Genomic DNA, 24,887 nt, shown 5'->3' with positions numbered 1-24,887 from the left:
GAACTTAATTTATAATGCCTAGTAGGGATGTGTAGTGATCGTCCATGTCTGTTGCTGTCAATGTAACTGCAGCCTGCAGCCACAAAATGGGCTGCAAAGTAATCACTTGTTTTTGCTGCTGACAGGCTCAGATTGTCATTGTAAATGTTTCACAACATTATGGAAAGAATCCCTACATGGATGAACCTTTTTTTTTCCTTTTTGATAAATCAGAAACCGCTGCTGTATTTCTCTTGCTAAAAGCCACCAGACCTTCATTTACAGAAAGTGATTTTATCATTATAAAACATACTTCACTTCAACTGGACAAAACAAAATACCCCTAAGTCACAAAATCATGAGAGGAGCAAGAGACAGGGTGGATATCGGGGAGGCAGCGGAAAAAAAATGTGCATAGAGGCACAGTATTTTCACATCAAATGCTGGGAATTATTTTACCTGTATTGTCAGCAGCCACTTATTGCTTTTGACTAACCAGGATAAGCTGACTAGCATGCCACAGTTGATTAACAACGACAACTCATGTACTGCCAAATACTTTGAGGCAAAACCTGTGCTCTGGAATTTGTTCCACATATTATTGGTAACCTAACAATTCTGACAATTCTGAGTAATTGTTTGAGTCACAGGTTGTGACCAGGGAACCAAGGAAGTTGCATACCGAACCAAACTTTGTATATCAAACATTTCAGGGCGAATACACATACACCCCAAATGTCTTTCATGTGTTTGGTGCTGTAACCCACCTGATGTGTTTTTTTGCCATTGTGTGTGAGCAACCAAACTAGGTTCCTCTCTGAGGATTAGTGCAGATGTCAGTGTATCAATAAACACCTGTGACCACACCCTTAAAACCTCTTAACATTCTGATGGACGACCCGTCCGAACATTTCTCGTTTTTTTTTCTTCTCTTCTTCTGTTTCCCTGCAGTAGTGGATTTGGATGTTTATAATCAGAGAAGGATAGAAGTTATTGCACATAATAGCTATACATTGGATTGTACATATTTGTAAGTGGCCGCATTATAAAAATATAAGACAAAATATAGGTATAGATACCTTAAAAATATAGATTTCATGAATATAAATTTCAATACTTATGTCGATAAATATATAGTAAATTGTTGTTTTTTCAAGAACACCTGACTGTACTATTAGAAAAAATATAATAATAATATAAGTTTCTGTAATATTGTTACCCATTTTTTTGTGTCAGTGGTCAGTCTGAAGTGAGTTCAGACATGTGTTATTCAGATTGACCACAGTCCAACCCTCATATCACTACTGTGTCAACAGGTGGTATGGCCAAGAAAAAGACTACAATGTCCTAGTCATGGACTTGCTTGGACCCAGTCTGGAGGACCTGTTCAACTTCTGCTCTCGCCGTTTCACCATGAAGACGGTCCTGATGCTGGCAGACCAGGTAGCTTATACACCAGGAACACTTAGACACCCACCTCTTTGCGACCTTCTGAAGCAGTGAGCATGCCTGAGGAATGTACTAAGTAGTAGGGTGGTGCTGCCTCTCAGCAAGAATGTCCTGGTCCAAACTGCTGTCTGTGTGGAATAAGCATCATCACTGCTTTCGTTTTCTGTGGCTACTCAAGCTCCCTTCCCCAGTCCAAAGACAAGCAGGTCTGGTGAATAGGCTTTTGTGTTGTAGATATTGTGACTTGTCATAGCAGGAAAAAACAGACAGGAATAATAAATATAACAAGGGTTGTGTTGAACCTAGTGTCACACATGCTGCATCATTGACTTGGAGATATTTCAATTGATGTTAATCAAACCTGTGTTTTTCCTGCCATGACACACCAAAGTGTCATTTGTGACAAGGTGTATGGGTGACTAAATTGCCCATATTTGTGTTCAGTTTGAACTCATGAGTCTAAAGTCACCCCTACATCCCTGGACAGGATAAGCTGTCAGACAAATTGAATTGATGGAACCGCATTCATTGAAATATAAACACATTTCAGTATGTCATGTAGAGAATTGAGAGGGCAGTAAATAGCTTTGTTTAATATATAACTGTGGCCTTTTTTTAATCTTCAGATGATCAGCAGAATTGAATATGTACACACAAAGAACTTCATCCACAGAGATATCAAACCAGACAACTTTCTCATGGGCATCGGCCGTCACTGTAATAAGGTAAGACCAGTCAAGGTCCTCTAAATACTGAAAGTGTGCATTTTTGAAGGTATGTAGCTGTTGGCAGACAGCTGTATGTTGTGGTAGCCTTGTTAATTCCAAAGCCATGGGGTCCTATACATAAAGAGTTGCTCCTTGTGACGAAATTCTAAGAAAATGCATAGAATTATGACATTTTCTAAGAATTTCCACTTATAGTTAAGACTACATTCTAGTAAAGATACAATTTATCCACAAAGCATCTTAGCCTTTAAAGAGGGCTCCTAAGGTGAAAACTTATTAGGAGTAGGGAGGGCTTTTAAGAGGCTCAAGAGTTTCTTAAGCAGAGGAGAAAATGACAGAAAGACAAAAAGGTAGGAGAAATATTCTGCAAACCTGAGTGACAACGAACACCACTGATTAATTTGTGCAGGGAAAATGTTTGTGGTTGATCTCAGGAGAGTTGTGCTCACATCTCCCACTCAATTCAATAACACTGTAACTACCATCGACCATGGAAATTGATGAAAGCTGAGACATTTTTTTTCTTGTTAATTGGTATCTCAAATCCATTAGTCTTAAAATTACCAGCATGGTAAAGCAAATGATATAACGACTATCAGCATGTGACTACTACTACTACTGTGCAAGTAGGCCTGTGATTTCAAACATTTTGTCACTCTCTGAATTTTCCTAAATCATTCATAAGATATAGCTCCTTGCTAGAAAATTTTAGGACTTAGGAGGTCACTGAGAGTGTTCTCAAATCTGCAACTTTAGATTTCTAAATGATGATCTCTTCATGGGGATGTCATATCTATACCTACTGCTTTGAAAAGAAAATCCTGTTCTGGCTATGAACTTGACTCACCATCACTGTTTGAGGAAAAACCAAGTAATTGGTTCTTGATCAATTTCTAGTAAAGTATGTGGAAGAGTTTAGAAATGTTAAATCGCAGTTAAAATGCTACATGCATGGTGCGAACTCCGTGAACAAAAAAATCTTTGGAAAAGCTGCACTGCTAAGTTTTCAAGTAAAATTCCCCCATTTAGAGACATTATTAGATTCATACTCATTAAAGTTGTCATTCAGTTGTAGGTTTCATTTAAAACAAATCAACATTATCATTTTCTCTTTCATTAAGTGCAAAGATGGACTAATACGAAAAAATGTGATTTTTTTTCGTTTAAGGTCTACATAGTTTTTCCAACAAATTCCTTTACAATATCAATTTTTTTAATCTCTAAGATTTCATATCAAAACACTTTATGCACATTTGCATGTAATTGTTCACAAACGTGCATGACAATTACAAGACCCCTGGTTAACCAGTTAATGGTAGAAATCATAAATGCACAAAAACATGTGACCTTGAAATTCAAAGGTTCCATCTGTATTTGAAGTGGTTTTGAGATTTTGAGCCCAAAATTTTTCACATTACGTCCTAGTTGTCTTTTATTTGTCAAGAAAATAGGCGCCGTAATATTGACTACATGCCTATGACTAAGTGGGTCATAATTGCATGTATAAAATAAGTAACTGTAATACATTGACAGTGAAATAAGTGATCAAGTATATAAATGGTAGAAAATATATATTATAAAAAGAATAGTAACTTGTAGGCCCACCCACGATGACCAACATCAGTGCTAACTCTAGACTGAGGACTCAAGGCCAAGATAACTGTAAGCAAGGTGATTTAATCATAAGCCAAGCTTTTCTTAATATCTTTTGAAAAGATTCCTAACATTGTAAATAATACTACATTGTGCCAGTACACCAAACAGCATTTGTGTGACATAAATTAGACAAAAATAACCTCAAGTTTGTTTGGAATTAGTTTAACTTGAAAAGCTTGGTTTCTGCACCTGGCTTACCTTGGGCTGGTGTCCTCAACTTATAGTTGACCCTAGTGCTGTGCAAGGGCCTACCAGCTCCTGAAGATCTGAGTGATGAGTAGGTTGAGTCACCGATGTTGTGTTTTCTGTATATGTCTCCACGTAGCCTTTCTTAAAAGGTTCGCAATACACATGCAGCTGTTTCTGCACAAGACACACTGTGTTCTTTTCATTTTCAGCTCTCTTTCTGAATCTCTGCAAAGCGACAAGCAACCAATCATAATTGCTGATCCTGCCCAGAGGTTGATTTACAAGTGTCTTGAATAAATATACCAATATTAATATACAGTATTTCATCACTTTGTAGGTTTAATGCAATTTATTAATTAACTTATTTATTGTCTTCCTTATACATATAATTGTGACCCACCTAGTGTTTTATCAGTACGCCAAAGATTTCTAAATACACATCAAAATCCTATCATGTTCTTCAATAAGTCTTTAAAGCATAGGTGATTTGCAGACAGAACTTTAGAATTATGAGAAGCCAGTTTTCACTTGGAATTATAAGTTTCTATCTGACAAAACCCAAGGAATTTCTTGAGAAAAGAGAGTTTGATCTTTTTTTGAGACAAAATTAATTTGTGAATATACTTTTGATAGATACTTGCCAACAGACAATCTCGTAATACACTTTATTTTAGAGACTAAAAAAACACAAAACAAAGACAGACATAAACTGTCAATACAATTCTGTTTCAATAACACTGCAATTCAAAACAATTCAACCTATTAGGTTTCACAGTCAATTTCCACTTATGCTTCCTCTCCATATTTTAGGCTACATTCTTTTTCTTTCTTTTTTTTGTCTGCTCTTCTTTACAGTGAACTTCTGGTCTCTTTTGTTTGCACAAGCTATTGTTATGACCACTGTAATCCACAAGTTAGTGCCTAAATAGACACAAACCCAAAGATTAGATTTAGCATAAGATTAGTCAAATTGTAAGCAAGTAGCAACAAGAGAACAGAATTTCTATGATTTCAGTGTATCAATCTATATATCAGCCATGATTGCTGTGATCTCTTAAGTACCAGTAAAAGAAACTTTGAGTCATTAATAACAGCATAATAACAGCAATAAAAAACATGAGCTATGTAATTAACTTTAAACTGTTTTCACTTGACAGTGACTAATGTTAAAATGCGCTTGTCACAGAGTTCAATCAAGATTTAAAAAATTATTACAATTATTTACAAATTATTACAAGCTGTTGCAAAGCAAAGTCAATGTTAATCAAAGTCCACAATATCACAAGTCATGCAAAAATTGTCAGAATATTAATTTTCCCTTGATAATAACAATATCACAGTACAGGCAGTCCTTTGATATGCAATATATCGCACTAATACATTTCTTTAACTGCGTGTTTTTACAGAACAAGGCTAGAAAAGAGAAACCATGTTTTAAAAAAAGGTCTCTAATTCAGAAGATAGGAGTTCCTTTGTGTCAATTGTTGCCCCGGTTTTTTAATGTTTAAAAGGGGCGTTATTGCTGATACATGCAAGAAGCTATTAAAACTCGACTGTTTTCAGATTGTTTTCCAGCAGTTTATTGTCGGCTAATATACCAGAAGGAAAGTAAAAAAGATAAAATCTCGTTAGCAAAATATTTATTGTAATTCACCAGTCTTTTAAATATAGCAGGCCTCACTGTACAGACATTGTCACAGAGGTATCTTTTTTTGTAGAAAAGCCTCCTTGCTAAAATGATTAAGGCCCCACTAATGTAAACAAACTTTTCTCAAGTTATGTAATTCCCCAGATAGTTCTTGGTGTATCCTAAAGGCTGCAAGGTAATGTAGCGAGTTTCATTATATTGGATTCTTACCATAGTACCCATGACCAGAATTTCTGTTCCTGTGAATAGTTAAGTGAGCAGAAGATGAATGGATCTCCAAAAGGCATAGTTAAAGATTCTCTTAAACATTGTAAGCAAAATTGGTATATTTCTTATTTTGTTGTGCAATCTTAGAGTGGAAAAGGTCCGGGAGCATCACACAAAAGTTTGGGCACCCTAAGAGATTTGAGCTCTCAACTTTTACCATTGTCTCAGACCTTAATTAGCTTGTTAGGACTAAGTTTTGTTAAGTTATCATTAGGAAAGGCCAATGCTGCAAAATTCAAAGCTTAAATACTCTTCAGACCTCGTCCCAACATTTGGCAGCCATGTGCTCCTCTAAGCAGCTGCCTAGAACTTTGCTAAGCAAATTAAAATTATTAGTGCCCACAAAGCAGGAGAAGGCTATAAGATGAAGCGTTTCCCTAGTTCATAATGTAATGAAAGAAATGACAGTTAACATGAATGGTGGAGGTCAAGTTCAGATCTGGAAGACCAAGAGCACTTTGAAAGAAAACCTTCATCCCCACCACAAAATTCTGCATCAGGGATTTGCAAAACAACATCTTAACAAGCCAGAAAAAAGTTCAGTAGAGGTATGTTAAGAAAAAAAAGGGTGCAGAATTTCATGAAAAGAACAACTCTCCCACTGTCAAGCACGGGGGTTGATCAATCTGGCATTTGGCTTTTGTTGCAGCCAGTGGTCATAAAGAATATTTCACTGGTAGATGGAAGAAATGATTCAGTTAAATACCAGCAAAAGTGGTTACAAGATGTGATACCTGACCAAAGGAAGTACTAATAAGTACTGAGAATGCTTAGACTATTACAGAACATACCACTATAAACTTCACGCTGTTTGTAAGTCTGGTGACCTTTTGCCTTACCTCTTCAAAAAATGTCGACCAAGGGTACCCATGGAATATTTGAATGGGTTTAACTGAATTAATTTGAGGATTACTCCATTTCATAATGAGTGGGGAAACATTGACTAAATTATGAATTTGACAGATTGATCACATTATAGCTCTATAGCAGAATATATTTCATGACTTATATTAATGGTTGTATACTTCTTTTACATACTCATCAGGTCACTTATGTATAAATCATAATGCTTGGTCAGAATACTCAGCAGATTGTACAAGCAAAATTGTCATCAGTTGGCCGTTCTATTTTGGGTCTTTGCAGTGTGTTCAAGTGAAACTGTCTACAAGAAAACTTGAGGCACTGCTTGTCAGCAATAGTTTTTTGTTTAAACAGTGGTTTTGTAAAATCAAAAACAGACATTCAAGTTTGAAAATGAATACTCAGTTCTGATGTAAAGGCATCATTATTGCATTGGCTGTTAGGCCTGGGCTGCTGCACTGAATGCATGGACAAGAGTCAAAGGACCAGATTTTCTGTCTGGTAGTGACTGTTTTTTCAACTATGAAAATCTGTTGAAGTCTGACGTGCTTATATCTCTGTGGTCATAATGGATTGGGAACTCTAGTACTCCAATACAAGTAGTATGCACAAAAAAGGCATAAAATTTGTTAAGATATTTTCAGCTTCTTTCAAATCTCATTTTTTTTTCCCCAACTACCATACCTGCTGCTTGTAACACTGAATTTCCACAGTTGGGGATTAATAAAGTTATCTTATCTTATGGTGTTAGACACAACATGTAAGTTAATTTACTTCTGACTAGTCTTAAGTATTTTCTCATAAAGTAAAAGTCTGAGATTCCTCAGGCCAGCAACAGGACAAGACAATTATCGACAACACTTAATTTGATCATCTTGTTTAATGCTTCAGTGATCTTAAAATGGGAGTTGTCACCAACCACTCAAAATTCTTTGTACAGGTTGGCTTGTTGGTCTTTCAGGTGCTTAACAAAATTTGCTGTGTTACCACATTACATTAGCACTGCTCTGTAGCATTGTTTGCATATGGCCGTACAAAATTTCACATCAAATATTCAAAATCCATATGTATTGCAAAATCAATGTATTTAACAAAACTAATATTAGAATATAGAAATTAAAGGAATTATTGTTATTACTACTACTACTATTAGGGGCACCGAGTTGTGTGAGGACCCTAATGTATTTCTAGGGATTCTTATTATTGCTAGTATTCTTAAGAAAAGAGAGTCACATATTTGCATTTTCTCTGTCCTCTGTATTTCCCTCACTATTGTTCGCAACCTTGTCTTGACAACCTCTGTTGGGTTTAATGGTGGTTAGTAACCCTAAATGTTGCATTACTGGCATCTGCTGAATTACATATGCACATTTATCTGCTGAGCTATTCAGTGTCCACCTAAACTGATCCCAGTTACAACATTATTCATTTTCTAACCCAGATCAGTTGCCGCCTGATTTGTTTTGTGGGTTTGTGTGGGCGTGGCAGAATAACTCAATAGCCCCCCCTACCAAATGATCTTAGTGTCATGGTTACACAGCCAGGAAACCGAAGAAGCCCCTTGGATGAGAGGTGGAATGTTTTAAAGTCTCTACAACCAGGCCCAGTCTTTGATTTAACCCTTTTTTCATAACCATGACCTGCAATCACAGAATCTGCACAGACATGAGCGCAGAGTATATCAGACAGAATGGGCTGTATTTTTAAAGCAAAAATGTACAAAAACTCATCTTGTTTGCTGGTTATCTGCTGTACTAACATTTGGAGGTTATACAGCATTATGCTCACCACAAATCAAGTGTTTCAGTTTACTAAACAGCATATTTTGCCCTAAGCACATCCATATCCGCACTTGTAATCATTAAGTGCTGGTGCCAGTTAGGGTTGTTTAATATATTGTCCCACATTTTTCACAGTACAACTGAGTTTGAGCCATGTCTTCTTTCTGTCTGTCAAGAAACAGTACAAAGTAATAGCTCCTTTTAAGTGAGTAAATTGTAGGCTGAGCCTCCCCCTTTAATTACGACTCCGGTACAGTTAGCTTAAAAAAAAAACCTATTCATTACCCAAGGTAAATTTGAAGGCTTGAGCCATTACGAGTACAACTGGCTATAGTTCCAAACAAATCTGCACTGTCAACCTGTTTTTGATAGTTTAAAGTGGGACAGCAGCGACAACATTTACAGTAATTTTCGCCCAATAGTACTGCATAATGTGCATCGATCACTTCATGGTGAGCAGTCATCTACCAATCACAAGGTTGGCAATTTGATTCCTGGATTCCCTGCAGTGTACGTGTGGAAAAATCCTGGTACAAGATACTGAACCTCAAATTACTCCTGATAGCTGATACTATGGTGTGCACACTACACTGTGCACACTAAAACATGGATAGTGTGTGAATGGCTGAATTCTGGCTTCTGTTGTAAAATGTGTAAGATTGTAAAAGCGCCGTACAATACAGTCCATTTGCCATTTGCAGTCCATTTATTCTTGAAATAACATGCAAAAGATTGGGTACCCTTAAGTCAGAATTTCTCTTACTATGAATAGCTAAGCAAGTAAAGAACTACCATGTCTTTTACAGTTTCAGAATAACAAAAAGGAAAGACCAGAAGCAAGAGTTTGCATGGTCATGACTTAGTAATCACCTTTGGCAAGTATCACTGCTTGTTAATACTAATACTAAAACCAGCTAAGAGTCTTTCAACTGTTTGGGGGATTTTCACCGATTTTTCCTCGAAAAAACCTTGTAGACCTGTGAATTCTTTGTGCTGTCTTGCATGCACTGCTCTTTTGAGGTCTATCCACAGACTTCAGATAATATTTAGGTCGGTGGACTGTGAGGGCCATAGCAAAACCTTCACCTTGTGTCTCTACCACTGTAAGCCCAAAGCATGATCAATCTACCCCCTGTGCTTGACAGTTGGAGAGGTGTTTCTTTTGTGAATGAAGGTCAGAGAACATGGTCAAAGCTCAAATCTCTTGGGGTACCCAAACATGATGCTTTTTCCCTTTTGAATTTTACTAAACAAAAATAAAAATGTTGAGGATGTTTCATCTTTAACTTTTTTAACTTCTTGAGAGCAGTCATCTTACTCCATACACACTTACCTGTTGACAGTAATGGATGATTAAACCAACTTTTGCATGCCACTGTAGATTAAATATAGTGTTTTTTTCTGGGGAGTGCCAGAGAGACAACATTAATTTTTTTCTGTGTTAATTTTGGAGGCAAGAGGGGGACTGCTCCCATAACGTACATTTATAACTTATTTCCACTTTCTGCTACTTTCCACTTCTACGCCACTGCATTTTAGTGGCAAATGTACTTACTCCACTACACTTATAACTTCACTTACTTTGAGGATTCCAATAATGACCAGGACTAATAATACTAATGCAATCAACAAATAACTTATGATGTATTAAGGATAACATATGAGCCACAGGATGAATTTCACAAGCTTCCCAGCAGTACATTGTAGAAAAAATGGCTTCACCTTAACCAGCTGCAACATTATAGTAATATGTCAAAGTCAGCTTTATTGTCAATTCTGCCATATGTACAAGACAAACAGAGAATCGAAATTGCGTTACTCTCAACCTCTGTGACAAGACATATATTAAGAAGAAATAAATAAAAACTGTACAATCTAAACAATGACACATTAAAAGAATGTAGTAGTGCAAATGTATATGGTAGTGCAAAAGAAAGAAGTTACCTTAACGACTGGTGGTGATTAAAGTGTCTGTGTGTTGTTTTCCTGAGGGGAGGAGTTCACATCAGTGAGAGACAATATGTGCATTAATGCATTAGTGATTCTAATTCCATTATACACATTCTGAAATGGGCCATTCTGCATAATGAGTACTTTTTCTTTTTGTACTTTATGTAGTACATAGCATATATATATATATATATATATATATATATATATATATATATGTATATGTGTGTGTGTGTGTGTGTGTATACGCACACACACATATATTTTGATGCTAATTCTTTTGTACTTGAATGAAGGACTGCTTGTTAGCAGTATTTATAGGCTGTAGTCTTGTTAATTTACTGAAGTAAAAGATCTGAGTTTTGAGTCTGTGGTCTCAGTGGTCATTTTATTTGGTACACCTGTACAATGTAATGTAGTTTAACACACTTGCACAGCCATAGCTTTAGCTATTGTCTAAAATGGTCAGGGGTTGTTTTTTTTTTTTTTTTTTACACCGCCATAAGAGGCGTCTACTCAGTTATGCTTTAGCATCACATAGTTGATGTACTGTGCTGCATTAAGTGTAAGTGTTTCTAATATATATACATACATGTATGTATATAGGGAGGACAAAACATTTAAACACTCTCAATATAATGTAGCTCCATACAACACCATGTTTAACTATGACCTTGGTTGTAAACTTGCAATTGAATTTATACATTTCAGACTCAACACATGTCAACACATGAATGTTTGTTTTCATCAGTGTATCACAATTGGGCTGCAATTCCAACACCACAATATAATTGCCTTATTTGATGAGAGATGATCTAGTTTCAGGTGTATACATTTCTTTACAGACAAGGGACTGATGGGTGGGAGAGCTCCCTCTGGTGGAAAATCACGTTTTTGCTATTTTTAGACCAAGGTAGCCCTGAACATGACTTGTGTTGTTCTGTATTCTGTGTAACAGCTGTTAAAAATAAAACTTTTGTTTTGTGATTATGCAAAAGCAGCTGGCTTAAGAGACTGTTTTTATTTGTGCAAGGAAGAGTTAATTGTTTATCTCATTAGTACTGTCTCTTGACGCACGCACACACACGCACAGTGAAGACCAGTAGCTGAAAGGAAGGATGTGTAAATGCCTCTGTAGCAGAAATTAACTGAGGTACTATCTAGCTATTGAGAGTTTGTCTGTGTTATTGTTGGTAGGATATGTTTGCACTCCACTAGTCTTCAAAATACACAAATTTGTCATTTTTCTATGAAGTCTATAAGCATGTATACAGTTGACAGTTTATTAGGAATACCAAGCTAAAACTAATGCAGTCTGGAAGTTCTGCAATATCTCCCCCCAATGAAGGTAATGTTCAGCCTTTGTATAGATGCATTGATTCAACACTGATTGTTTTGGAGGACACACAGCTGTTTCTGACGATTCAATATCTTGTTGCTTTTTGGACCTTCTCTAGATAACTGGCTTTTGGGGTTGTCAAAGTCACTCTCCAATTGTTCAACATGTCAGCTGTTCAATAGAAAAATATGTTAACTAGCTGCTATATGCTGTTACACTTTCTGTTTATTGTAATCATCCACATTTATGCTGCAGATCGTATCACACATAACTGATGCACTATACAGCAAACAGTGTGTGTGATTACTGAGTTGACCAAGGAACAACTTTGCTGAGATACAAGCTAGCCATGTTGTCTAGTTGAGCTAGATAATTCATTCAGTTCACTGGAATCAAGCATACTGATTTGGTTCCAACTAACCACTAAATTCTACCCAGCACGGGTTCTGCCAACGATGGGGTCACTGGAGCTGAGCAACTGGCAAATACTACCATACGGTGGTCAGCTACACTATGGGAATCACATTAAACATAAGAAGCCATTTGGCACGTGGTCACCCAGAGAAGCTCAAGTCACAAAGGCATACTGCAAGAGAATAAGAGTCCATAGCTAAAAAAAATACAAGGTGCATTGGTGAATATAAAGCCAATGGCTTGAGGCCGTTTTCTGTGGTAAACAACGATGAGTTTTGGAGGTTAGTAAACACACTGGAGCCAAAGTTTACAATTCTATCGTGTGTATACATATATATATATATATATATATATATATATATATATATATATATATATATACACACACACACTTAAGTCAATAAGTGTATAAGTGTACAGTTAAGTGTATATGTGACCAGCTCTGTATCAAGAGACAAAAGCTAAAGTGACACGGCAGCGCTTCAAAGCATCTCAGTAACCACTGTCCTCACACACAAGTGTTTTGCACACATTAAAAACCTTCTTTTACAAGCAGGTTTTGAACGTAGGCTGCACCAACTGTCTGCTTGGTTGAGTGTGTAGCAGTGTATTTGAACTGCAGTTCAACTGCAGCAATTGCGCTGACCAATACACAGACTGATAAACCTGCCAGTACATAGCCAGATCATGGATGTGGTCACCTGATGGAACCGCTCTTCGAATATTTTATAAAAGAATTGCTACTGACTGCTGCGTGTTTTTGTTTTGAAATTGTACATGGTTCAGTCATTCATTGCTGCTGACAATTCATGCCTCTTTTTTATACACTTGCTCAAGTCATGGCTGGCTGCCTCTTTTTATTTTATTGAAAGAAGCAGAAGCACTTAAAGTTAAAAACAAATATATGAATAAAAAGGCTGTACAGACTAATTTATTAATAAAGAGCTTTTTTCAAGTCATTTTTCTTTTTAATATTGCTGTAAATTGTGGACTTTGTATCAAGGTATTATAGTATTGTGAGTTTTATGTATTACATCCATACTGTTCCAGCCCTAGTGCTGGTACCACTTCTTTGTCCTCATCTTCTCAGCACTCCAGGAAAATACACTCCGGATGACATTCTCCAACAGAGCCACAGACATATTCTAGTTACTTCCACTAAGAACAATCTACATTTGATTCATAAACAGCCACACCATACCTAACAAGATACAGTTGTGCTCCCTTTTCATTTGTACTGGCAGAGTACACACCATGGCCTGCAACTGCTAAAAATGGTCATGTGATTGTGGGACACATGTTCGCATCTCCTGTTGAACTGGTTTCACTATAACTACTTATTCCTTATTTCAAGAAATTGAAAGTCACATCTAGCAGTTCAGTGTTATGCAAACTTTCTTCTGACAAAGACATAAATAAATATGGCAGATAATTTATTTTGTGTATGCAAAAACTTAGGTTGCAACAGTCCCTTATTCAATGATCTGCTTATCTTCTTGGGAGATTCAATATATGTGGAGCAATGAACAGGAACAGAAAACTCAAAATTTTTGCAACCATCAAGGTCTTTTTTGACCAAATTTTAAGTTGAGCTAATCAACCAGCGAGGAGAAGCACATCAAAGAAAATTACATAAAAAACGTAATATCCTGTCACCAATAAGTGGCACTACAACTGACTGAATATTGGCATGTAGATGTCTTCAGGCTGGCACATTTATCAGACGTGAAGTCACTGTGTCCATGCAAGTTACAACATCTTCATCTTTTGTGGTGAAACACTGATATGTGACACCACGCCACCAGAAAGGCTTTTTCGTAAGTCTGAACATGATACCTGTGGTTACCAAATTTGGTACATCTCCGTGAAATGCACTGGTAGCTCTACTACGTTGAAATATTTTAGGGGGCACCATCAAGCCCCTTTGGCACATCATTGGCAATATTGATTTTATCACTTCTTCTGAATTTTTAAGATTTAACAAACCACTTGTCTCGGTTTAGCTGCGTATGATTTATGTTGTCATGAGAACAACAAATTGGAACTTGTTAGTGGTGGCCTGTGAGCAACCTAGTTAAATGATATCAATGTAAGGAATTCACTCTTGAGGGGCCTATTAAAGTTTTCTTTGAGTACATGATATATATGCATTCTTTGTTTTGCTGGTGGAGGATGGTCACCCATGGGCTCTTAACCATTGGCTGTCAGCCCCCCCCCCCCCCCCCCCCAGGTCATCTCTGAGCTATGGTGTTGCTTGTCTGAACTGGCCCTTATTGTCACTGTCAGACATGATATTGAAGATTCAACATCTCCACGTCTCCAGAGACACCTTTGGCCTTTAGATGTGCAAGGTTGATCTTTCCATGGTTGTCCCGATAGAAGAAAATCACGGTCATGTGGTTTCTTCTAGACTGATGGCCAGAATGATCACATCTGTACCACTAAGATTTAAAGTGGGGTTTTTTTGCCTGTGCAGGTCCAGTCATAGATGTATAGAAGTAGGTGCATATCCTAGCTATACAGGAAACTGTCGTTGTATCAAAGGGAACAAACCATGTGGGTGCAACCAGAAGTGCCTGTTGTACTCATGCTAACTGTGACTTAAGGTGGATAGAGGCTGTGTGATTTTGACCCCTGCCCCTCTACTGTCTGCCCTAGTGTTTAGACTCGTCAGTGGGGAAGAGGAAAAGAAGCTTGGCTGTTAGCTCTTCTCAGGACCCATCTTTCTCAGGATTAAACCAGGTGTGACTTTTACCACAACACCAGCTGCCTCACAACAGTTGTCGCTTTGCTATCATACGTAACTACACTGGTTAAAAGTGAATCAGATCACCAGCACCCATCTTACACTCATAATACCCAATGTATCTACTCCTCCACCCAGTGTTCACTACTTTACAGTGGGAGAGGAAAGCTGTCTTTCCATCGGTGTTGGCTAGAGATTTACTATTTTCAATCTTTCCAGTCCCTTCTAATAACAGCTCAGATGGCTTCTTGCCGACATGAAAAGCCAGTTCCGGTCTCTTTAATCTGACGTTTGGCCTGAGATCATTTATTAGCTCTCCAATGGAATGCAATTGTTCATTCTATAGTAATTCATATTAAACCAAATCAAACCTGATCTCAACACTAAGGCAGTATTGAATGAGCAACCATACTGATAGGCACAAAAGCAGTACGTGTCCAGTCACAGTATTCATCGAATCAAAAAGGACAGAAAAGCTCTCTAATAATAGGAATGTTGTTAGACAAGGTAGAGACAACTAATGATATAATACTAATAATATTATAACGTTCTAATTTTACACTGTCTATGTGGAAGCATATTGTTTGTCAAATTAAGATGAAAGCATAGATCAGAAAACACAAAAAGCGTTGGGTAGTCGTACAAAGCAAACAGACAGCAAACCTTGAGCAGTTCTTTTTAAAATGCCAAGTGAATCTGAGGCAAGGTATATGGCTATCATTCTAATATCCAGTGGCAGGACATTTTGCAGTTTCGGGGTGTAAATCAGAAAGCAACCTCAGCTGTATCCTTGTGGTGTTGGAAGACAATGTTTTGGCTGGAACACAAAATGAAACCTAGTCTTGGATTTAGAAAGTGGTAGGTCATTTAAAGCTGTAAAAGGATTGGGCTACTCATACTATTCAGACTAACTTAAATTCAGTTATTTATGTAAAATGTGTGTTCAGCTTGTGACTTTTGCTTTACAAATTTACATGATTTTTAAGTAGGTGAATCACTGCCAAGCTACAATTTAGAGGAATTTAGATGATTACTGCTCATCTGCTGCTCATTTGCTTCATATGAAAATGTTCAGAAATGAGTGTTTTAGGAGGGGTCACTGATAAAGGAATTATTAAGGACAGTTTTATTTAAATGTCTTTGTCCAGCTCGTTTTAACTTGAAGTGCAGTCTAATTTTCCATGCATGTCATAAGGGCACGTTACGTTCATTTAGCATAAGCCCCACAGGGCTGTCATCAGACTCTTAATAGGCCAATATAAATATCACAAGCTCTATTAGGAATCAGCCTTTCACATTGGCTGCTGCTGTTTGTGCTTCTGCTGTCCACACATAGGTTCTTTTTGATTTAATTGTTTCAGGCGGTAATGTATTACCTGGATTTTCATTTTGTAATTTATTTTTATTTGAATTTTATTTGTGTGGTGCATATGAGTTGGTAAAATTGTGCAAATGAGAGTACCGTTGGTAGCAAAGTAAATTCATCTTAGCAAACCTAAATGACATAAACTAGAAAGCTCATAAAGGGCTTTCAGCTAACTACAAGAACACATTTAAAATGCAGACTCATAAACATTTCCCTAAAGCATCTTGCATAATAAGTAATGAGTAATTTGATATTCGTAAAAGATAATGGACTAGCCAGTATGGTCATGTACTTCAGGTGCACTGGGGAGGAGGTGCACCTAAAATTTTAGAAATGCAGCGTTGTCACGTTTGCAGTTTGTATCAATTTACCAGAATTTCAAAGCACAATATGTGTAAACTGCTATTCCAGATTGTCCGGTATGGTCACATTTGGTCATAGCGTGTTACAGTGTTTATGTACAAGGAATTTTCAGTGCAAAGTGCAGCATAATGTCATTGTTTTCATGTTGTGTTTCAATGTGTGAAAAACTTTTTCCAGTATGATATCCCTACAATAATGCATAGAGTTTGTGGATGGGGAACTTTGCAACTTCTGTTTCACCTCTGGTTGTGTTCCCTTTGACAGGACCTGTTAGGGTTTTTTGCCTGGAAATTGGTCTTTGCAGCTTTCTGCTTCATGTACGAGGTCACATCAATATCTATGATGTTCTTCAACTTAATGGCAATAGAAGACTGTAATGTAGGATGTACTGTATTTTGTAGAAGTTCATCTTCACTGTTCACATTCACAAACATAATTAGAATAAAACACTTGGTAAAATCTTACCCTCATATCAGTGGAAGTCAGGTTGAAGAGAATGAAATCAATCACTAGCTGTACCAGTTCCAGAGACCATTGACCAAGAACTGCTGTTTCTTAATACCAGCAGTCTGAACAGCATAAAATCTGGAAGGAGATATGTGACATCAATCTTCAAGTGAGATTGAGCTGGTTGAACTGTCAGACTAACACGACAGATGTGTTTCTCTGGACTTTATTTACACCAGTATCACATTGCTTTTCACAGCTCACTGCTATGGCAAACATTGACTAGTTATGGCTTATGGGCAAACAGGACTTGTCTCAACGTTGAAGTATGCAGGTGTTTAAACTGGCTCAGGACAACATAAAGGCAGACCCGTATGCCTGTTTTTGGTTTGTGTCCTGTTGAACTGCTGCTATGCTTGCTACAGGTCCCAGAACACTTTTATTTATTATTTGTCTTGCCTGGAAAGCCAGCATATAGCCTGGTTGTCTGGCTGTTGTTTAGATAAGCAGTTAGCACACATTTATCGAGGGTTGGGTTTAATCTGTCTTTTGGATTGTTTCTGAAGTTTTGTGCACGATCCCTGGGCATGCCATTGTTTACTGTCATTTTGATGCAACAAAGTTACATCGCACACCCTTGCAAAATTAGTGTCAGAAAGTGCCATAATTTTCATAGGGTCCAACTTAAGGACTCAGTGGTGAACAGCATAGCTTTAAGTCAGGCATCTCAAACCGGTTCCATAAAGGGCCGCGTGGCTGCAGGTTTTCATTCCAACCCAGGAGGAGCACATCAGGCCAACCAATCAACATCAAGGGATCACTTAGTTAACAGCTGAAGACTGAGATCAGCTGATTAATTGATTCCAGCCAGGTGTGTTCCTCCTTGGTTGGAATGAAAACTTGCAGCCACGCGGCCCTTTATGGAACCGGTTTAAGGTGCCTGCTTTAAGTAAAGCAGCTGCTTAGCTGGACAAGTAAGCCGCATACATCCGAATATATCATAGGAAACTGAAACTAGGCAACTTGATGTTGAGTCAAGTGCAAAACTGAGCAGTCTCACAGTCATTCATACAATGGACCAACACAGTGCTATTTGTATACTACTGCGGAATCTTTTAAATGCAGAAATTTGGTATTAATAACCATCTTCCACAGCCACTGCAGAAGCTGTGAAAGATTCAGCCATCAAAACGAGCATTTGACTCGGTGTGGTCTCACAGCCGAATGAGATGAGATGTAATGGAATAATGAGAATAAGTAACATAACTAATAACTAGCAATTGTACATATTTTACAATAATAACATGAAGGTGAAAACGTGTCTGATGCGTCTTTTGTGGAACACATCTGGAAGCTGGCTACTTTTACTATGATAAGAGTACTGTTGCTACATTGAAGCTGTGAGAAGTAACTTTTTTTTAGGGACATACTCGATATGACACTTATCCCCCTGTACATGTTAATGTTGGCACAAGGATTTCCTCAGTCTATTTTTTTGACATTTATGTGCTACAGCAAGACTCAACAATAGACAAAATCTGCGTGTCTATAATAAAGAAAATATGTTAAATATTTTGTGCATTTTAATTTCTGATTAACTTCTGGATTATTATCAGTGTTTTGGCACTGACAAATAACCACTCTGTGTTCTTTCCCTCTTTGTCAGTTGTTCCTTATTGACTTTGGTTTGGCAAAGAAGTACCGAGACAACCGAACACGACAGCACATCCCCTACAGAGAAGACAAGAACCTGACTGGCACAGCACGCTATGCCTCCATCAATGCACACCTTGGCATTGAACAGAGGTCTGTGCATTAATTTAATTGATTCTCAACTTTCAAAGAAAATAAGTTATTTTATTTGTCCTTTAAGAGTGTGTATTTGAAAGTGTGGGAACTGGTCTCTCCTTTTTTTCCCCCCATCAGAGTAATACTGTACTTGAAATATCCACTAACCATTGTTTTTTCATTATGTCAGAGAGGTAGTGATTGCTGCTTTTATACTCTAATATTGTTGTCTGCAGTCGCCGTGATGACATGGAGTCACTAGGCTATGTGCTGATGTACTTCAACAGAACCAGTCTCCCATGGCAGGGATTAAAGGTATGAAAGATAACTCTGTATCAACAAATGGTCTTTATCCATCTATCTTCTCACGCTGGTTTTTGTTGTCTTTTTGTGTCTTGTTTTTTAGTTTTATTTTTGTTCATTTAATTCAACACTAGAATACACTTGAATACATTACAGTATTTGTTTTATAGTGTATGGTCTATACAGTTAATAGTGCTTTTCAGAGAACTAAGGTGACCATAAAGTTTTTAAAGCCTTTGTCAGCGGTCCATTAGACATGCCCAAGTCAGAAGCACAGAGGGCAGTAGGGTTTTCATGAGCCAGAATGTGTGGCTAGTTCAATCCAGTTGAAGTGTAAATTTATCATTTGCACGGACACACTGGACCTGAAAATGCAGTTTTATGTCACACAGCACTGGTGTTGATGCCAGCGACTACAACAGCAAAAAGTGAACTGTGGTGCCAACATGGTTGTTGGTTATGCAGCATAAATTATAATGTAAATACTGTATCTATGTTGCAAAACAACTGTTGTCGTCACAGAGTGTTTAAAAGAAGTTTCAGTGGTAGTTACTGGAATTGTTACTCTTTTTGTGTGTTTGTCAGGCTGCAACAAAGAAGCAAAAGTATGAGAAGATATCAGAGAAGAAGATGTCCACCCCTGTTGAGGTCCTCTGTAAGGTAAGAACATGGTAAACAGGGACAGTGGTGAAAGTTACCTTTACATCCACACAACTCAACTGCATGAATGCATGTTCTCAGGGTTTCCCAGCAGAGTTTGCCATGTATCTCAACTACTGCCGTGGCTTGCGCTTTGAGGAGGCTCCAGACTACATGTACCTGCGCCAACTGTTCCGCATCCTCTTCAGGTAAACACACACCTTCTAAATCAAAGAGTGGCCAGTTTTGATACAGTGTTGATTCAACGTACTACATATGACACAGTTAAGTATAAGGACGAGTTTGCAATGTGGGACAGTCATAGGCTGCTCCAGTCTATTACTCATGCTGCTGGTGACTGTCACTATCAGTTACATCTAATTAATGTTAAATCCACAGGTTTGACAAACTGTAGTAGACTGTAGAGGAGTTTCTATTTTTGTCTGCTGAGATAATGCTGATTATAACAGCAGTTATCCACATCAGCATCAGTGACATATATTCATATAGGTTCTGAAATTTATTGCTGACTTTATTACTTATATCAACATTTTTTTCTCACAAATAGATAGCAAAACGGCTTCTCAATGTACTAAATTCTCTTTTTGCCACTCCTTCTCTTTTTGTTTTCTTTTTGTTTACTGTTATATCTGGAGTATAAATACATGGACAAATCAACCTACATTAAGTGCAGACTGATTTGTGTGCTTTCACCATCCTGGAATATGTTTCTTTTCTTCCTACTATTCTTTCTAGCTCCCTTCTCTTCTCTGTCTGACTTTGTCCTCCATATATTGCTTCTTTCCCTCTGCCGCCCCCCTTGTCCTTCCATAACCCATTTCAGACAGCTGATTGCAGGGAATGTTGTGTAGATAATGTGTTTCTGTGTATTTTAGGACTCTGAACCACCAGTATGACTACACATTTGACTGGACCATGCTGAAACAGAAAGCAGCCCAGCAAGGGGCCTCCTCCGGGGGCCAGGGCCAGCAGGCACAAACCCCCACAGGCAAGCAAACTGACAAACCCAAGCCTAACATGAAAGGTTAGTAGCAAACAGCCAAGCGACGTTTTTTACAGACACCAATTGCTCATATATTTATTCATTATTTTATTTAGAACTATTAGATATTGTTTTATTCCCTAACCCTCACCCCAGTGCCCCTTTAAAAAAAAAAAAAATTAAAAACACCGAATTGGAAATTAAAAGCAAATAAAGCTTGTTGTTCCTGTTGGAATGATGAAGCCAAGACAGCATTATAAGTTTGAGGAGGCACCCCAAAAGAGCAGAAAATCCAAAATAAAAGAACTTGACACAATTGGTCTGTCTTGCAGAAGCAAAGACGTCCTTGGGGAATTTGACTACTAACTTTGCTGCCATGCTATTCTGTTCCTTTGTTGGGACTGGACAACGGGCTCTCTCCCTTGTGACACTGCTTTAATGCGATCAACTCGCTTGACCACATACCTATTACTCTTCTGCAATCTGTCTTTATTAACATTCCCTCTCCAAACTGGGCATTGTTGAAAATATCTTTGTTTCTCCCTCCTTAAACAATACTTGTTTTCCTTTCCTTATTTGACTTTTTCGACATTAATGATCCACACCTCGTGTTAGCAGATGGAGACTAGGTGTGGCTCGTTAGGAACAACAAACTCAGTAATAGTGTTCCTTCACAACTGGAATTAGGGTATACCCGATCACTCTATGAAGACAGGTCTGCCACAGTGTCTTTACACAGGGAACAAAAATGGAAAATGCTTCTAAAATGTTGAAGAGCTGCTGAACATATAAGCATATTCATTAGGTATTACAGGTTAATTAGGCCAACAAATGCTTGAAATTCAACCAGATACCTTAGTTTCTTTGGGATTCTGAATCAATTGCCAAGTGCCAAAATTTGACTTATGCAAGTTCTTAATAAAGTTTAAAAGAAAATAACAGTCTACAGTCAGTTTCATTTCAAAAGACCTGTGCTTGTACAGCTTTTTAGAAAACAATGGCTTTCCCCAGTACTAAGTGGGTCACACACACGGAAAGATGGAAATAAACAAACGAGGTATAAATACAATATAATATAGAATACAGCATAATGAGAGACAGATCAGACAAAACACAAGAATGTGCCTTAAGAATCCACTTGAAACAGTCCAAAGATGCAGCAGATCTGATTGATTGGCCAAGATGATTCCATAGGGTTGGGGCTAAAACAGCACAGGCACACAGTCACCATTTGATTTGCAGTTGTAGGGGGGAGGATAAAAAGCTGTGATTACAGGATTGGAGTGGTCAACAAGTAGAATACAGAACAAGGAGATCAAAAATGTAATTTAGGGCAAGGTCATGAAGAGCCTTGTAAGTAATCAACAAAATCTTGTAGTTTATTCTTAATTTTACAGGAAGCCAATGGAAGAAGGCAAGAACAGAGCCAACCTGGGCCCGTTGTCTAGGTCTAGTTCTTACCCTGGCAGCTGCATTCTGAGATAGCTGTAAGTGGTTTAGAGCATCCTAACTGAGACACGTGTACAGGGAATTACACTAATCAAGGTGGGAGCAAAAGAAAGTGTGAATCAGTAGTGAAAGATCTGTTGGAGACAACATGCATTTGATGTTTGCAATATTTCTAAGCTGACTGAACAAGCATAGTACCATGTTGGTAAAAAGTCTTATACTGATCAAAATGATACCAAGAGTCTTAGCGGTAGATTTCATATTAGAGTGAAATGGGCCAATAAATTGGTCATTTCAGAGGAAAAGTTATCACGACCAACTAAAAGAATTTGTCCTTATTCAGGGTTTAGGTGAAGGAAGTGAAGACACATCCATTCTTTGGTGGCAGCTAAGCAATCGTGGAGGGAGAACGGTTGATGCAGGGTATTTGTGGTATGACAAGAAGTTGTAGTTGTTTCCTTGCATAAGGCAGAAACTTGTGAAGCGAATTTTTTCACACTCATAATTTGATGTAACTGCGGGCACACCATGATTAAAGAGCAACTCTGCAGTAAGGACATTGAGCAGTTGGCCATACTACCGATTGAGTGAAGTGAAGTAGAACTTGTGTGGAGCCTGGAGGGTCCTGAAAACCAGCTCTGTCAACAAGGAACCCAACTCCCAGCCTTTGAGCAACTGAGAGTGGGTGAATGCTTTGAGCCTTTTCTTCTGTAGATTTGATCAGACATCTACCCCTCTACCTGTCCAGGGGATGACCCCATCATCTGCAGCCCATGTACTTCCCTAACCACACCTACACCCCCTTCCCACAACATTCAATTCACGTCCACCGTGTACATCCACTGCATTTCCTGCTCAATGCCCTCCCCCGCCACCCACAACCTCGACCGCACATCCCCCCTGTCCCAATCTGTCCATCACAACAGACAAGGTGAGCGCATCTTCATCCTGAGCCTTAACTTGGGGAAAGTGCCACAGCTGTGGAAAACATCCTGTGTGGTACCTGTACCAAGACTTTGCACCCCAACTACAGGCCAGTGGCCCTGACATCATACCCGATGAAGACCCTAGAGAGGCTGTTCCTTGTTCATCTCCACCCTGTGGTGAGAACATCAATGAACCCATCTATCTCCCACATAGATCCCTCTCTCGCTTGCTAAAGGCTGAGAACATTGTGAGAATCCTATTTTTTTAATTCTCCAGTGGCTTCAATACCATACCACCCATGCTTCTGAGAAAATTTGCATATAATAACACAGAATAACTACCCGAAATATTTCAGTTCATTTTCATTTCATGTAGAGATCGATATGGGGTTTTCAGGGCCAAGACTGATTATTAGTAGTTAAGTAGGCCGATGGCTGACATTATGAGCCGATATTCATTTGCAGTAAAAGTGTAAAAATTGGTGTAAAACTGTTGAATAATACAAACACTTAACTTTGTTTAAATGCCTAAAACATGTTTATTTAACGAAACAAAAAGAAAAGAAATAGCTCCAGAAGTGCATGGAGTTCCTAGACTCAGAAGTATCTCTTATAAAGTTGAATAAAAACCTAAATAAATAGCTACCCGAAATGTTTCCACAGGTAATAAAGTAACATTTAAATTTAACTGAAATGACTTATCTTTAAGTTTAAACACAACAAAACGTACATGGCATTAAAAAGCTCAGCAGCAACTCTTGTAAAGTTAAATAATTCATATAATAGCTCCCTGAATTTTATACACAGTAAGTAAAGATGTCACAATAACTGAAATGACTTTCAGATAAATCACTCCTCAATTTTACCCTCTCTCACACACGTCTTACTACTATCACTATTTCCATATCAATATTATGCAATATACGCAAACTCACACTATTCTCTACATAACAGACATTCTCCCATTGAGTCTGCTAAATGTTTAGGCTAGTTAGCCTTCATATTAGTGCACTTCCCTGCAACAAAAAAAAAGAATTTAATTTCTTACGCTCTCCCACTATCACACACAGGCTCCTACTATCACGGACTGTTTTTACATCGATATTACCAACAGCATTGTTTCAAGTGATTCACAGACATATCAAGAGGTACTACAAGCTAGCAAAGCTGCCGCTCGTGTTTACTCTGCTCTTAACGTTGCATTGTTGTAGTAGTCGTGAGCTGTAGAGTATTTCATTTGACTTTCACGCAAATACACACTATTTTCCACATTACATACATTGTCCCCATTGCTAATACAAAGTCTACTGAGCATCTAGAGCCAGACCGGCGAACTAATGTTATGGTAAAAACTAATCAGCCTCCACCTTATTGTGCTTCCCTACAATAAAACAAGTGAACTGCGTTTTTTACATGCTCTCTCTCAATCACACACACATGCTTTTACTACCACGGACTGTTTGACTGTCTATTATCAGCAGCCTTCTTTCAAGTAATTCACAGACATGTCGGAAGGTAATACAAGCTAGCAGAGCTGCCGCTAATGTTTACTCTGCTCTTATGTTATTCTGCTGCACACTGTAACTTTAGTAGTAG

The 24,887-nt window shown here is 38.0% G+C and overlaps 1 protein-coding gene across 4 annotated transcripts in view; it reads left to right on the top strand.

The window, feature by feature from the left end:
- csnk1a1 (casein kinase 1, alpha 1) overlaps window positions 1–24,887 on the top strand; it is a 40,477-nt gene that overhangs the window by 8,015 nt on the left and 7,575 nt on the right. The window contains exons 3-10 of one of the 4 annotated variants that reach the window (XM_041944822.1): window positions 1,296–1,422; window positions 2,055–2,153; window positions 14,920–15,003; window positions 18,850–18,989; window positions 19,208–19,286; window positions 19,860–19,934; window positions 20,016–20,122; window positions 20,810–20,922. In XM_041944822.1, coding sequence (XP_041800756.1) covers window positions 1,296–1,422; window positions 2,055–2,153; window positions 14,920–15,003; window positions 18,850–18,989; window positions 19,208–19,286; window positions 19,860–19,934; window positions 20,016–20,122; window positions 20,810–20,922 — 824 coding nt within the window. Of the gene's footprint in view, window positions 1–1,295; window positions 1,423–2,054; window positions 2,154–14,919; window positions 15,004–18,849; window positions 18,990–19,207; window positions 19,287–19,859; window positions 19,935–20,015; window positions 20,123–20,809; window positions 20,964–24,887 lie in introns of those variants that run through there. The other 3 variants (XM_041944820.1, XM_041944821.1, XM_041944823.1) reach the window with 3 other exon arrangements.

The sequence above is a fragment of the Chelmon rostratus genome, chromosome 9 (genome assembly GCF_017976325.1).
Source record: "Chelmon rostratus isolate fCheRos1 chromosome 9, fCheRos1.pri, whole genome shotgun sequence".
Lineage (NCBI taxonomy): Eukaryota > Metazoa > Chordata > Actinopteri > Chaetodontiformes > Chaetodontidae > Chelmon > Chelmon rostratus.
The sequence above is the reverse complement of the archived record's forward strand: the minus strand, read 5'-3'. Positions and strand labels throughout refer to the sequence as shown.